The 16,123-nt window shown below is 46.1% G+C and overlaps 1 protein-coding gene across 2 annotated transcripts in view; it reads left to right on the top strand.

Annotated features, from left to right (window-relative positions):
• KCNH2 (potassium voltage-gated channel subfamily H member 2) overlaps positions 1 to 16,123 on the top strand; it is a 275,734-nt gene that overhangs the window by 148,569 nt on the left and 111,042 nt on the right. For both annotated transcript variants that reach the window (XM_082258537.1, XM_082258536.1), the window contains exon 5: positions 1,072 to 1,286. In XM_082258537.1, coding sequence (XP_082114663.1) covers positions 1,072 to 1,286 — 215 coding nt within the window. The remainder of the gene's footprint in view (positions 1 to 1,071; positions 1,287 to 16,123) is intronic.

Raw genomic sequence — 16,123 nt, 5'->3', positions numbered from 1 at the left:
GCCGCCATTACTTGTTAAAAAAAAAACACCAAAAATGACAAAAATCTTTCCCGTAGTTAGTAAACGCAATAACTTTTGCGCAAACCAATCAAAATACGCTTATTGCGATTTTTTTTTAACCAAACATAGGTAGCAGAAAACAAATTGGCCTAAAATGATAAAAAAATTTGATTTTTAAATTTTTTTTGGGGGGGGGATTCCATATTAAAAAAATGTCAAAAATATTGTTATTTTTCAGGATTGTCACTCTCTTTTTGTTTATAGCGCAAAAAGTAAAAATCGCACAGGTGATCAAATACCACCAAAAGAAATCTCTGTTTGTGGGGAAAAAAGGACATAAATTTAATTTGGGTACAGCGTCGCACGACCGCGCAATTGTCAGTTAAAGTAATGCAGTGCCGAATCGCAAGATATGGCCTGGTCAGGAATGGGGTAAAACCTTCCGGTCATAAAGCGGTTAAAAATACGCTCATTGAGAATTTTTTTGTCAAAGACATGTAGCTAAATACATTTTGGCCTAAATATATGACAAAAATTGAATATATTGGATATTTTTGAACTGTCAAAGTAGAAAAATATTGTTATTTTTTCAAAATTTTTGCATTTTTTTATTAATATCGCAAAAAATAAAAAGCGCACAGGTAATCAAATACCACCAAAAGAAAGCTCTGTTTGTGGGGAAAAAAAAGGACGTAATTTCGTTTGGGTACGGCGTTGCATGACCGCGCAATTGTCAGTTAAAGTCGCACAGTGCCAAATTGCAAAAAGTGGCCTGGACGTAAGACAGCAAAATCCTCCGGGGGTAAAGTGGTTAACCAAAAGACAAGGCCAATGGGACAATTGTGGTAGGGTGGTCAGTAGCGTCATTTCATGCCCAGTATTGGCTGCACACTCACCGGTGTAGTTGTTGTGATTGGTTAGCTCTCCATAGGCGTGGTCCATAGGATGGAGGTCTCTTTAAATTGATCGAGTGAACACATTGGTCCATGTTGGAGTCTAAGAACTATGAGAGATTTGTGGTGACCGAGTTGTCAGTTGGGTAACGGTATTCACCTGGTTTTGTCTCTGCAGGTGCCATGAACAACGTTCGAGTGAATCTCTTAAACTCTACATCAGATTCGGATCTCATGAAGTACAGAACAATTAGCAAGATCCCGCAGATCACTCTCAACTTTGTGGACTTTAAGGGAGATTCCTTCCTCACCTCACCGTCCAATGAAAAGGAGATCATAGCTCCGACCAAGCTGAAGGACCGAACCCACAATGTCACGGAGAAGGTCACCCAGGTAAGATCTCCCTTCTATGATTATGGGTTCACCTGGTGGGAACAAAACCGAATAACTTTGTGTTGTCAGATCGTTTTACCTTTTCCATCATTTTATATATTAATTAAAACAAAGACGATGGAAGAAAGTCAGAGTTAAAACATTAGATGATGAAATACTCTAGGGATTATGACAACTAAACTACGATTAAAGTGTATCTATGGCAACAATCTTCCTATAGGGGGAGACATGTTTTGGTGACGACTTTAAAAGAGAGAATTCCACACGAGAGGTACAAATGGTGAAACCTTCTCTAGGTGAGACCGTATTAGGTGGTGCTGAGACCTTCTCTTGGTTGGACATTATTGGATGGTGCTGAAACCTTCTCCTAGTTGGAGAGTTATGAGTGGTGCAGAGACCTTCTCTTGGTTAGACAGTCCTGAGTGGTGCAGAGACCTTCTCTTGGTTAGACAGTCCTGAGTGGTGCAGAGACCTTCTCTTGGTTAGACAGTCCTGAGTGGTGCAGAGACCTTCTCTTGGTTAGACAGTCCTGAGTGGTGCAGAGACCTTCTCTTGGTTAGACAGTCCTGAGTGGTGCAGAGACCTTCTCTTGGTTAGACAGTCCTGAGTGGTGCAGAGACCTTCTCTTGGTTAGACAGTCCTGAGTAGTGCAGAGACCTTCTCTTGGTTAGACAGTCCTGAGTGGTGCAGAGACCTTCTCTTGGTTAGACAGTCCTGAGTGGTGCTGAGCTCTTCTCCTGGTTGGAGAGTATTGAGTGGTGTAGAGATCTTTTCTTGGTTGGGTTGGAAATGAATGAATGATTTCTTCTCTTGGTTGGTCAGTGTTGAGTGTTGCTGAGCCCTCCTGTTAGTTAAACAGTATTGGATGGTGCTTAGACCTTCTCCTAGTTGGAGAGTATTGGATGGTGTTGGCATCCTTTCTTGGTGGGGCTATGCTGAATGGTGCTGAATGGTCCTTACCTTGGTTGGATAGTAGAGTTGGGTGAACGGTTCGGCCCGAGCATCAGTTCAGGCCGAACATTGATTGCTCCCTCCGTTCGAGGAACAAACCCGAATTTGCAGGGTGTTCGGTGGGTGTTCGCCCCACCGAATGCCCTGCAATGCACTGCGCGCTGCACAGTGCATTTTGTGCCCTGATTGGGCAATGCTCTGCCCAATAAGGGCACAGTATAAGCTGGTTGTTAAGGAGCGGGCCGGAAAGCTCCCTAGAATCTGGCAAGGATGAGTCATCAGCTGTCAATGGGTTTCCCCGCTGACAGCTGAGTAAAAAAAAAAAAAAAAAATACGGTAAAAAAAAAAACCGCAAGCCCCCCCCCCCCCAAAAAAAAAATCTATACCAGACCCTTATCCGGGCCTGGCAGGTCAGTAAAGAGGGTGATGAGCGAGCGCCACACCTCCCCCCACCAAAAAAGTGGCAAAAAGTAATAAAAACACACACACTTTTTTTTTACAATTTCTTTATTAAAAAAAAAAAAAAAAAATAGTGTCCCCGATGTAGATCCATCGTCAATCACATCCATCCCCCGCCGCACACGAAAAAAAAAAAAAATGCTCCTGCCGACATGAAGGCTGGCTGTCTACTGCAGGCTAAGCCATTTGACAGTTCTTAAATAGGTAAGGGGCAGGGCCACCTAGCTATGTCATCTGGTGACACTACCCCCTTCTGACATCACATACTGGTGCATGCTGGGTCAGTGATGTCAGAAGGAGGCAGTGCCACCAGGTGACGTAGCCTGGTGGCCCTGCCCCTTACCTATTTAAGAACTGTCAAATGGCTTAGCCTGCAGTAGACGGCCAGCCTCCATGTCGGCGGGGGCGTTATTATTTGTTTTAATTTTTGGTTGCGGTGGGCGGTGTGATTGATGATGGATTTACGTCGGGGGGCACTGTTTTTTATTTTTTAATAAAGGGATTGTCAAAAACCGTCTTTGTGTTTTTATTACTTTTTGATACTTTTTTGGTGAATGGGTAGGAGTACGATGTACCCGATACTCATTCACATGGGGGGGGGGGCTTCCAGATTCTGATAAGCTCCCCCTGCCCACAGACCCCCACAACCACTGGCCACGGTTGTAGGGATGAGGCCCTTGTCCCCTTTAACATGAGAGCAAGGTGCTTTGGCCCCCCTACACCAAAGCACCCACCCCCCCATGTTGAGGGAATGTGGCCTGGTATGGTTCAAAAAAAGGGACTTGCTCGCCCCCCCCCTTTTCTGACCTGCCATGCTGCTTGCTCAGATAAAGGTCTGGTATGAATTTTTGGGGGGGGGCTCCTAGCCAATTTTTTTTTTTTTGCCATGTTTTTCCCCTTAAAATCTATATCAGACCCGAAGGGCCTGGTTTGGACTGGGGGGAAACCCATTTATTTATTTATTCATTTTTCAATAGGCGGGTAATTGCAGCCAGGAGTCAATGTAAATGTGATTTGACTCATTTTTTTTCTTTATAAATGTTATTTTTGCTGCAGCATGTTCTATACAAGCTACAGATGCACCACTTTACAGGCAAATAAAGTAGACCCCCAGGCACTATATTTGCAGCACATGTTTATTGTTGCACTTTAGGCATAATTAAAATCACTGCTCCTAAAAAAAAGCGATCATTTAAAAAAAAAAAATGTTTGCATTGATACATATCCCCCAGGGCGGTACTCAAACCCCCCATACCCTTTTTATGGCCAATTACTTGCATATAAGCCTTCAAAATAGGCACTTTTTATTATTCCTGTTTGGCTCCCATAGACTTCAATAGGGTGCGATGTTCAGGTTAAAACTTTTCCTCTGTTTGGGAGTTCTGCTGCGAACCGAACGGGGGGGGGGGGGGGGGGAGGGGTGTTTGTTTGGCCCATCTCTACTCCTATCCTTGAACTTGTAAAATTCCCTCCTCTACACCTAACTTCCCAAACTCATGTAACCCTTTTTACTCTTCTACCTTTCAACTACTACAACTAATTCTCCACACTAAACCCACCAACAACTATAAACCCTTCTCCACACCTCACCACAGCTCCAAATCCTACTGCTTTTTCCTCCACACCTAACACTCCACAACACCTTCTCCATACCTAACACCTTCTCCAAACCTAACACTCCCAACACCTTCTCCACACCCAACACCTTCTCCACACCTAACACTCCCAACACCTTCTCCACACCCATACACCTTCTCCACACCTAACACTCCCAACACCTTCTCCACACCCAACACCTTCTCCACACCTAACACTCCCAACACCTTCTCCACACCCAACACCTTCTCCACATCCTAACACGCCAACACCTCTCAACACCCAACACCTTCTCCACACCTAACACTCCCAACACCTTCTCCACACCCAACACCTTCTCCACACCTAACACCTTCTCCACACCCAACACTCCCAACACCTTCTCCACACCCAACACCTTCTCCACACCTAACACTCCAACACCTTCTCCACACCCAACACCTTCTCCACACCTAACACTCCCAACACCTTCTCCACACCCAACACCTTCTCCAAACCTAACACTCCCAACACCTTCTCCACACCCAACACCTTCTCCACACCTAACACTCCCAACACCTTCTCCACACCCAACACCTTCTCCACACCTAACACTCCCAACACCTTCTCCACACCCAACACCTTCTCCACACCCAACACCTTCTCCACACCTAACACTCCCAACACCTTCTCCACACCCAACACCTTCTCCACACCTAACACTCCCAACACCTTCTCCACACCCAACACCTTCTCCACACCCAACACCTTCTCCACACCTAACACTCCCAACACCTTCTCCACACCCAACACCTTCTCCACACCTAACACCTTCTCCACACCTAACCCTCCCAACACCTTCTCCACACCCAACACCTTCTCCACACCTAACACTCCCACAACACCTTCTCCAAACCTAACACTCCCACAACACCTTCTCCACACCCAACACCTTCTCCAAACCTAACACTCCCAACACCTTCTCCACACCCAACACCTTCTCCACACCTAACACTCCCAACACCTTCTCCACACCCAACACCTTCTCCACACCCAACACCTTCTCCACACCCAACACCTTCTCCACACCTAACACTCCCAACACCTTCTCCACACCTAACACTCCCAACACCTTCTCCACACACAACACCTCCAAACCTAACACTCCCAACACCTTCTCCACACCTCACCACCAGCTCCAAATCCTACAGCTTTTCTCCACACCTAACACTCCCACAACACCTTCTCCACACCTAACACTCCCAACACCTTCTCCACACCTAACACTCCCAACACCTTCTCCACACCCAACACCTTCTCCACACCTAACACTCCCAACACCTTCTCCACACCCAACACCTTCTCCACACCTAACACTCCCAACACCTTCTCCACACCCAACACCTTCTCCACACCTAACACTCCCAACACCTTCTCCACACCTAACACTCCCAACACCTTCTCCACACCCAACACCTTCTCCACACCTAACACCTTCTCCACACCTAACACCTTCTCCACACCTAACACTCTCAACACCTTCTCCACACCTAACACTCCCAACACCTTCTCCACACCCAACACCTTCTCCACACCCAACACCTTCTCCACACCTAACACACCCAACACCTTCTCCACACCTAACACTCCCAACACCTTCTCCACACCTAACACTCCCAACACCTTCTCCACACCCAACACCTTCTCCACACCTAACACTCCCAACACCTTCTCCACACCCAACACCTTCTCCACACCCAACACCTTCTCCACACCTAACACCTTCTCCACACCTAACACTCTCAACACCTTCTCCACACCTAACACTCCCAACACCTTCTCCACACCTAACACTCCCAACACCTTCTCCACACCCAACACCTTCTCCACACCTAACACTCCCAACACCTTCTCCACACCCAACACCTTCTCCACACCTAACACTCCCAACACCTTCTCCACACCCAACACCTTCTCCACACCTAACACTCCCAACACCTTCTCCACACCCAACACCTTCTCCACACCCAACACCTTCTCCACACCTAACACTCCCAACACCTTCTCCACACCCAACACCTTCTCCACACCCAACACCTTCTCCACACCTAACACTCCCAACACCTTCTCCAAACCTAACACTCCCAACACCTTCTACACACCCAACACCTTCTCCACACCCAACACCTTCTCCACACCCAACACCTTCTCCACACCTAACACTCCCAACACCTTCTCCACACCTAACACTCCCAACACCTTCTACACACTTTTTGAAAGTCTACACCAGGGGTCTTCAAACTATGGCCCTCCAGTTGTTCAAGAACTACAACTCCCATCACGCCTAGTCATGTCTGTGAATGTCAGAGTTCTAAATTGCCTCATGGGACGTGTAGTTCTGCAACAGCTGGAGGGACATAGTTTGAAGATCCCTGGTTTACACCATCTGGCTGTCCTCCCTGAGATTATTACCATCTACCCATGTCTCCATTAGAACTTTGTTACTCTAGTGGATAGAATACCCCTCTAGTGTGATTTGAGAGAGACTTGACCCCCATACGGATATTTGCCATATACAGTATATACATTTTTTTGGGGACATCTTAAAGTTTAAGGACTGGCCACTTGCTGCTTCATCTATTCCATGTGCTATGATTGGATTTGCTGCCTAGAATCAGAGACACCCAGTATATCTCAACTATGTATATTTTCATGCACCTATTTATCATTTGAAGAGATCCTTAACATTTGTTAACTGATGCTTACTCCCTGAAGAAGACATATAACGTGAAACGCGCTGGGGTTCCTTACATCTGTCTTTTCACTATATATTTATTCATTGTGTCTCTAAACAGCCATTTTTGGCTTCCTGCATTGTTTTTAGCTTAAACCTTTTGTGATAATTACCTTGTTGCCCCCTCTGTAAGGGTTTTTTTTTTTAATCTTAATGCCAATAAAGCATTGTCATTTTTAGTTTGTATTGATACATCATTATACCTTTCTCCATTTTTTTTTTGTTTCTCCCCCTCCCTTTTTTTTGGTATCGTATAGTCTCACCAACTTTCCCCCTTTTTTTTCCCCTTGTGGGACTATTTTATGTCATTTAGGGATAGATACCTGGATACTTTAAGGTTCAGGAACACAGCATTGTAAAGTAATGCTTGGTTGGACAGTATGAAGTCGTGCAAAGACGTTCTCTTGTTTGGACAGTATTGAGTGGTGCTCAGCCCTTCACTTGGTTGGACAGTATGAAGTGGTGCAGAGACCTTCTCTTGGTTGGACAGTATTGAGTGGTGCAGAGTCCTTCTCTTGGTTGGACAGTATTGAGTGGTGCAGAGTCCTTCTCTTGGTTGGACAATGTTGAGTGGTGCAGAGACCTTCTCTTGGTTGGACAGTATTGAGTGGTGCAGAGTCCTTCTCTTGCATACTCGATATGTCCCTCCCATCGAGTACTTCTATATATATTTTATATATTTTATATATTTTTAATTTTTCATTTTTATCCTCATTTTTAATTTTTTAATGTGTTCATAATAAAAGTTTCACATTTTTTACAATCTATATCTCTCTATTAAAAAGCGGATCACCCACTCGGCTCATCTCTCAGCACTTTTATGGCACGTTTTTTCACTAATTACTGTCACTTTATGTTTATGAGATGTATGCATTTAATATGTGGGGACCGCTGTATAAGGAAGTTCACGTGATGTAAACAAATAACCTGGTATCCGGCATTTGCGGACCATTATATCCAAAGATACCAAGATGGCCGCCGGTATGACTCGCGTGAGGGTACCAAGATGGCGGAGGTACACATAATGGTCGCTAGGATACGCAGGCCTATATAAGCTCCGGGAGTACGTAGCCTAGTACCGCCCCAGATGACGTCGCAGTGACGAAACGCGTAGAGCGGCAAAGCAGCGTCAACGTCACTTCCGGTTAGGTGGCTCCGGCCGGTGGAACGTGGAAGTACCGCGCGGCCGAACACTGGAGACACACCAAACAAGCTGACGGTGAACTTCCTAACAGTGAGTCGATGCTAATTTCTTCCCTCAATACTGTACTATACTACGCAATGGAAGCTCTCTTGGTCTTTTGTATACTGACTCCCTAGATGCAAGCGCAACTGTATGCACGGAACAACCAGCTCCAACAGGCATCAGGAGAAGGGAGACACAGTATATTAGAGTGAGAAGGGAGAGGACTTTTGGTAAGTGCTTTACCCACGGTATTAGCACTTCTCACTCCTAACACGCGCAACAGGCGTTTTTACTCTCTCACTTTACACTGCATAGTGTTCTGTAATATTCACCACGGATGTCAGTTTCCTCTTTCAAAGGAGGCCACAATAAAGTATCTATTGATCACCTATATTGCACTTAGCACTTTTTTGCACTGGTCACTATATGATTGTTTACATCCGATGAGTGATACATACACGGTACAAACCAATTGATACACGATTACTACCGTTTTTATAATTTTAATTTAATTTTAAATCTGCACTGTATTGCACATTTAATATTTGCACAACACCTGTTCACCAACAAGCACTGTGCACTTTCATTTTTTTGGATCACATACAACGAAGTAATTCGCTGTGCAAGGTGGTAGCGCCCCATACCAACACCTCCCAAAAACCCCCACAGCCATTTTTGGCTTCCTGCATTGTTTTTAGCTTAAACCTTTTGTGATAATTACCTTGTTGCCCCCTCTGTAAGGGTTTTTTTTTTTTTTTTTTAAATCTTAATGCCAATAAAGCATTGTCATTTTTAGTTTGTATTGATACATCATTATACCTTTCTCCATTTTTTTTTTGTTTCTCCCCCTCCCTTTTTTTTGGTATCGTATAGTCTCACCAACTTTCCCCCTTTTTTTTCCCCTTGTGGGACTATTTTATGTCATTTAGGGATAGATACCTGGATACTTTAAGGTTCAGGAACACAGCATTGTAAAGTAATGCTTGGTTGGACAGTATGAAGTGGTGCAGAGACCTTCTCTTGTTTGGACAGTATTGAGTGGTGCAGAGACCTTCTCTTGGTTGGACAGTATTGAGTGGTGCAGAGACCTTCTCTTGGTTGGACAGTATGAAGTCGTGCAAAGACGTTCTCTTGTTTGGACAGTATTGAGTGGTGCAGAGTCCTTCTCTTGGTTGGACAATGTTGAGTGGTGCAGAGACCTTCTCTTGGTTGGACAGTATTGAGTGGTTCTCAGCCCTTCACTTGGTTGGACAGTATGAAGTGGTGCAGAGACCTTCTCTTGGTTGAACAGTATTGAGTGGTACAGAGACCTTCTCTTGGTTGGACAGTGTTGAGTGGTGCAGAGACCTTCTCTTGGTGGGACAGTATTGAGTGGTGCAGAGACCTTCTCTTGGTTGGACAGTATGAAGTCGTGCAAAGACGTTATCTTGTTTGGACAGTATTGAGTGGTGCAGAGTCCTTCTCTTGGTTGGACAATGTTGAGTGGTGCAGAGACCTTCTCTTGGTTGGACAGTATTGAGTGGTGCTCAGCCCTTCACTTGGTTGGACAGTATGAAGTGGTGCAGAGACCTTCTCTTGGTTGAACAGTATTGAGTGGTACAGAGACCTTCTCTTGGTTGGACAGTGTTGAGTGGTGCTCAGCCCTTCCCTTGGTTGGACAGTATAAAGTGGTGCAGCAGAGACCTTCTCTTGGTTGGACAGTATTGAGTGGTGCAGAGACTTTCTCTTGGTTAGACAGTGTTCAAGTGGTGCTGAGCCCTTCCCTTGGTTGAACAGTGTTTAATGATGCTGAGACCTCCTCTTGGTTGGAATGTATGGAGCTGTGCAGAGACCTTATCTTGATTGGACAGTATTGAGTGGTGCTCAGCCCTTCCCTTGGTTGGACAGTATGAAGTGGTGCAGCAGAGACCTTCTCTTGGTTGGACAGCATTGAGTGGTGCAGAGACCTTATCTTGGTTGGACAGTGTTGAGTGGTGCAGAGACCTTCTCTTGGTTGGACAGTGTTCAAGTAATGCTGAGCCCTTCGCTTGGTTGGACAGTGTTTAATGATGCTGAGACCTCCTCTTGGTTGGAATGTATGGAGCTGTGCAGAGACCTTATCTTGGTTGGACAGTGTTGAGTGGTGTTCAGCCCTTCCCTTGGTTGGACAGTATGAAGTGGTGCAGAGACGTTCTCTTGTTTGGACAGTATTGAACGGTGCTGAGCACTTTTCTTGGGTTGACAGTATTGACTAGTGTGATCATTTCTTAGTTGGCCTGTGTCACATCTTTAGTGGCATCTCATCTCAGAACACATTTTACCAGTGTTTTGATTGAATCAATGTGGTCTGCAGAATGCTGTTTTGGTGGCTTCTGTACTGTTGATTCCAGAATAATCCTATGGAAGCTTCTCAGTTGGGTAAGGGTGGGAGTTCAGTGCTTGGTCACAATGGTTACCATGCTGGATAATGGTAGTAAATATTTACATGGTGTCTATGGTGAAGGAGTTTGGGAAAGTGGTCAAGACATTATAGGGTTGATTTACTAAAGACAAATAGACTGCGCACTTTGCAAGTGCAGTTGCTACAGAGCTGAGTAAAGGAGATGAAAACAGCATTTTTGCTTGCGCGTGATTGGATGATGGAAGTCAGCAGAGCTTCCTCTTATTTACTAAGTTCTGGAACAACTGCACCTGCAAAGTTCAGTATGTTTGCCTTTAGTAAACGAACCCCTTCATTTCCTAGGGGGGATTTGGTTCTACCAGTTTCAGTCGATATTGATAGCAGCATGCCATCACCGTAGTTATAGATGTTGGCTCTTCAGTGACCTCAGCCCAGTGTTGCCGAAAGATTGGCTGCCTTGTGTATGTGAGGAATCAATATCGTATCTTCCCTTGGTGGATGGTCTTTATAACACAATATTGCTTGTATAATACACTCACTACCTATTGTTTTATTTTCTCTCTATGTCGAAGTTTTGATTTACTTTGGCATAAAATAAACACAAGGCAGAAATGTGAACATTACGTCTCTGAAATATGGTACAGAAAGATTTATGAGCAAAGTTCCCTTTGGAGATGAACAGACCGCGGGGCGTTTGTTGCAGCAGGAAATGATTTGATTTGGATGAAGCTGCCGTCTCCCGATACTTCTACAAGGTGGGGAGTGCGATGTTCTCTTCAAGGTTCCCTCAATGAAGATGGATTCTCAGAGTTCAGGGCTCATTTGTGAGAGTGATTAATGACTCGCCGTATAAATTAATAAAGTGCCGCTCCTCAGTTCTGTTGTCAAAGTTTCAAGGATTTGAATGTCTAACAGGGACGCCGAGTCACTGATGACATAATAGTTTAATGGCAAACAGAATATGCGCGGACGTCTGTGAATAATGGATTCTCCATGTTCGAAAGATCAAGTCTTCCCCGCTAATAATTCCTGACTCCATGGTAATTTCATTTCATTTTTGCTTTGCTTCATAAGCACTCCTTTTTTTGGAAATACGCCATGTTGGATTATGATAGGAACTGGCCATGTCCGTTTTTGACTGGAGACCACCATGTTGGATTATGATAGGAACTGGCCATGTCCGTTTTTGACTGGAGACCACCATGTTGGATTATGATAGGAACTGGCCATGTCCGTTTTTGACTGGAGACACCCATGTTGGATTTTGATAGGAACATGCCATGTCAGTTTTTGACTGGCGACCGCCATGTTAGATTATGATAGGAACACGGTCAGGGACAGATGTGCCCTGGAGGAGCCGATCTCATGGTGTGGGGTCAGAGAAATTATGTACCCTGGAGGAGTAGAGTTTGGGTTGTAGGGTTATAGGATAGATGTATCCTGGAGGAGTAGATCTGAGGGTGTGAGGTCATAGGATGGATGTATCCTGGAGGAGCAGATTTTAGGGTGGGGGATCAGGGGATGGATGTACTCTGGAGGAGCAGATCGCAGGGTGTTGGGTGAAAGGATGGATGTGTCATGCAATAGCCAATCTCATTGTGTGGGGTCATATGATGGATGTACCCTGGAAGAGCAGATCTCATGGTGTGGAGTCAAAGGACAGATGTACCCTGGAGGAGCAAATCTCAGGGTGTGGGGTCATAGGAGGGATGTGTCATGGAGGAGCAGATCTTGAGGTATGGGGGTCATAGGAGGGATGTACCCTGGAGGAACAGATCTCAGGGTTAGGGGTCACAGGACGGATGTATTTTGGAGGTGCAGATCATGTGGTGTGGGGTCAGAGGATGGATTTTCCATCATGAAGCAGACCTGTCTGTGTGACATTTGTTCTCATCTGATCTAATAATACCGGCGCGGCTCCGGAGAGCTGCAAGGGAATCGGCCAGACACATTAATATAATACTAAGGCAAATAAATATATAATAGTGCCAACATGCAGCCCCGTCATCTGTGCTCTTCGTAAATAGGGGCCATTTATAGCACTGGAACGGCCCCCCAAAACCGCGCCCTGCATATTCTTTCCAAAATGGGTTTTGTTTCTATCAGAGAACCTGGACTTCTGGGAATATTAGGAAGCCAAATCTTTTTTTTTTTTTTGGCCAATGTCCAGTTTTATAAACACCCCTCGTATCCCATAGACATGGTGGCTGGGGCACCGCGCTGCGACTGCCACCATCATGTGTGGAGCATGTTTAGTTCACTGACATACATGTTCAATACCAAATCATGCCATACTTAGAATTTCAATGTATTCACCCACTGAGAGGATGAAGGGTCTCACTGCTGTCCATTCTGGAGGTCTGGGGTAATTTCAGTGGTGAAGTTGCCCCCTCCCCCCTCTCCTGCACCTCCATACTCCACGCTGTCATAGGTGACCCAGATTGGTGCTGATATTCCCCAAAGATCCCTCGTCAGGCTGGTTATAGATGGCTGTGCTACACTCCAGGTGGATGGAATTTGCTGACGCTGAACAGGCGTCTGTATGATATATGGGGGATGATTGCAGATTGGGGGGTCCCTCTGTGTCATTAGGGAGTGCCAGCTGCAATTAACCATTACACTTCCTCATTATGGAACATGACCGATGACTTTATATTGTGCTGATCCTAGCTGTTCTATGACGCTCCAACATGGCCGTCTCCTTATTCATTAATGTTTATTTATTACAATTTGCCCCTTTATTTAACCCACTTTTAAAAATGTCCTAAAGGTGGCGCTGTCTTCATAGAATAAAAAAAGCTGGGACCCCAAAAGTCAATGTCCAAGCCGAGAGTATGTTATCAAGGTCATTTGTAGTTAGGACATTAGAGTGTAAGCTCCTCTGGTACAGAGACTGATGTGACTGTGGGGGAGGGGACATTAGAGTGTAAGCTCCTCTGGTACAGAGACTGATGTGACTGTGGGGGAGGGGGACATTAGAGTGTAAGCTCCTCTGGTACAGAGGCTGATGTGACTGTGGAGGGGACATTAGAATGTAAGCTCCTCTGGTACAGAGACTGATGTGACTGTGGGGAGGGGGACATTAGAGTGTAAGCTCCTCTGGTACAGAGACTGATGTGACTGTGGGGGAGGGGACATTAGAGTGTAAGCTCCTCTGGTACAGAGACCGCTGTGACTGGCTCAGTGATCTCTGTACAGCGCTGTGGTTTATGTCAGAGCTCTAAGAATAAATAATTCCCTGCAGGCATTTATCAGGTTTAATCAGATAGTTAAGATAAAGCAACAAATAAGCGGTTGGTATCAGGCTGCATTCACATGTCAGCGTTTGGATCGCGGGCAGAATCGCAGCGATTCCGCCCGCGATCCTGAGATTATTGCAAATCGCGGGACGCCTGTGCGTTGCCCGTGATTTGCAATAGCCCCCCAAACGCTGAGCGATGTTGCCGCGATTTCCCCCTGTCGAATCGCGGTAACATCGCGCAAAAACAATTGCGGGACGCAATACGCTCCAAAGAAGCTCTTGTACTTTTTTGGGCGTAATGCGTCCCGCAATTTTTTTTTGCGCGAGGTTACCGCGATTCGGCAGGCGGAAATCGCGGCAACATCGCTCAGCGTTTGGGGGGCTATTGCAAATCACGGCAACGCACAGGCGTCCCGCGATTTGCAATAATCTCCGGATCGTGGGCGGAATCGCGCCGCGATCCATACGCTGACATGTGAACGGAGCCTTAAGGTACAATGACAATTTAGTGGAGCTGGAGTTGGGATAAAGTAACAGAAGTCTGTGGCAATGACAGGTGAGGGGTCAGTGCTGGACAGGTGAGGGGTCAGTGCTGGACAGGTGAGAGATAAGCATTGAACAGGTGAGGGGTAATGTGTTGGATAGGTAAAGGGGTCAGTATTGGAAAGTTGGAAGGCCATTCTTGAACAATGACAGGTAAGGGGTTAGCATTGGACAGGTGAGGGATCAGTGTTGGACAGGTAAAGGGAAGTGTTGGGCCAGTGAGGGATCAGCGTTGGACAGGTGAGGGATCTGTGTTGGACAGGTAAAGGGAAGTGTGGCGCCAGTGAGGGGGTCAGCGTTGGACAAATGAGGGATCAATGTTGGAGAGGTAAAGGGAAGTGTTGGGCCAGTGAGGGATCATCGTTGGACAGGTGAGGGATCTGTGTTGGACAGGTAAAGGGAAGTGTGGCGCCAGTGAGGGGTCAGCGTTGGACAGATGAGGGATCTGTGTTGGACAGGTAAAGGGGAAGTGCTTTGTGCAAATGAGGGATCAGTGTTAGGCAGGTAAAGGGAAGTGTTGGGCCAGTGAGGGATCTGTGTTGGACAGGTAAAGGGGAAGTGCATTGTGCAAATGAGGGATCAGTGTTAGGCAGGTAAAGGAAAGTGTTGGGCCAGTGAGGGATGAGTGTTGGACAGGTGAGGGGTAATTATTAGACAGTTGGAAGGTCAGTCTTTCACAATCACAGGTGAGGGGTCTGCATTGGACAGGTAAGGGATAAGCATTGGACAGGTCAGGGATTAGTGTTGGATAGGTAAAGGGAAGTGTTGGACCAGTGAGGGGTCAGCGTTGGACAGGTGAGGAATCAGCGTTGTATAGGTAAAGGTGAAGTGTTGCACCAGTGAGGGATCAGTGTAGGATAGGTGAGGGGTCAGTGTTGGACAGGTGAGGAGTCAGTGTTGGACAGGTGAGGAGTCAGTGTTGGACAGGTGAGGAGTCAGTGTTGGACAGGTGAGGAGTCAGTGTTGGACAGGTGAGAGGTCAGTATTGGACAGGTAAGGGATAAGGATTGGACAGGTCAGGGATTAGTGTTGGATAGGTAAAGGGAAGTGTTGGACCAGTGAGGGGTCAGCATTTGACAGGTGAGGGATCAGCGTGGATAGGTAAAGTGTTGCACCAGTGAGGGATCAGTGTAGGATAGGTGAGGGGTCAGTGTAGGATAGGTGAGGGGTCAGTGTAGGATAGGTGAGGGGTCAGTGTAGGATAGGTGAGGGGTCAGTGTTGGACAGGTGAGGAGTCAGTGTTGGACAGGTGAGGAGTCAGTGTTGGACAGGTGAGGAGTCAGTGTTGGACAGGTGAGGGATCAGTGTTGGACAGGTGAGGGATCAGTGTAGGATAGGTGAGGGGTCAGTGTTGGACAGGTGAGGAGTCAGTGTTGGACAGGTGAGGGATCAGTGTAGGATAGGTGAGGGGTCAGTGTTGGACAGGTGAGTAGTCAGTGTTGGACAAGTGAGAGGTCAGTATTGGAAGGTTGGGAGGTCAATCTTGCACAATGACAGGTGAGAGGTAAGCATTGGACAGGTAAAGGGTACGTTTTGCACAGGTGAGAGATCGGTGTTAGACAGGGACCTATGTGTGAACTCAGTTCTTTTATGACTTCTTCAGATGATGTGAATAGTCTGTGTATAGCTGTCTGTGATGTCTTGGTGTCACAGTACGTGCACAGACTGAGCTCTGGGATTTTGGAATTTTTTTCCCCTGGAAAGTGTT

This window comes from Pelophylax lessonae (genome assembly GCF_965119305.1).
Source record: "Pelophylax lessonae genome assembly, chromosome: 5".
In the NCBI taxonomy this organism is placed as follows: Eukaryota; Metazoa; Chordata; class Amphibia; order Anura; family Ranidae; genus Pelophylax; species Pelophylax lessonae.
Note: the sequence above shows the minus strand (reverse complement) of the source record. Positions and strands in the feature narration are given on the sequence as shown.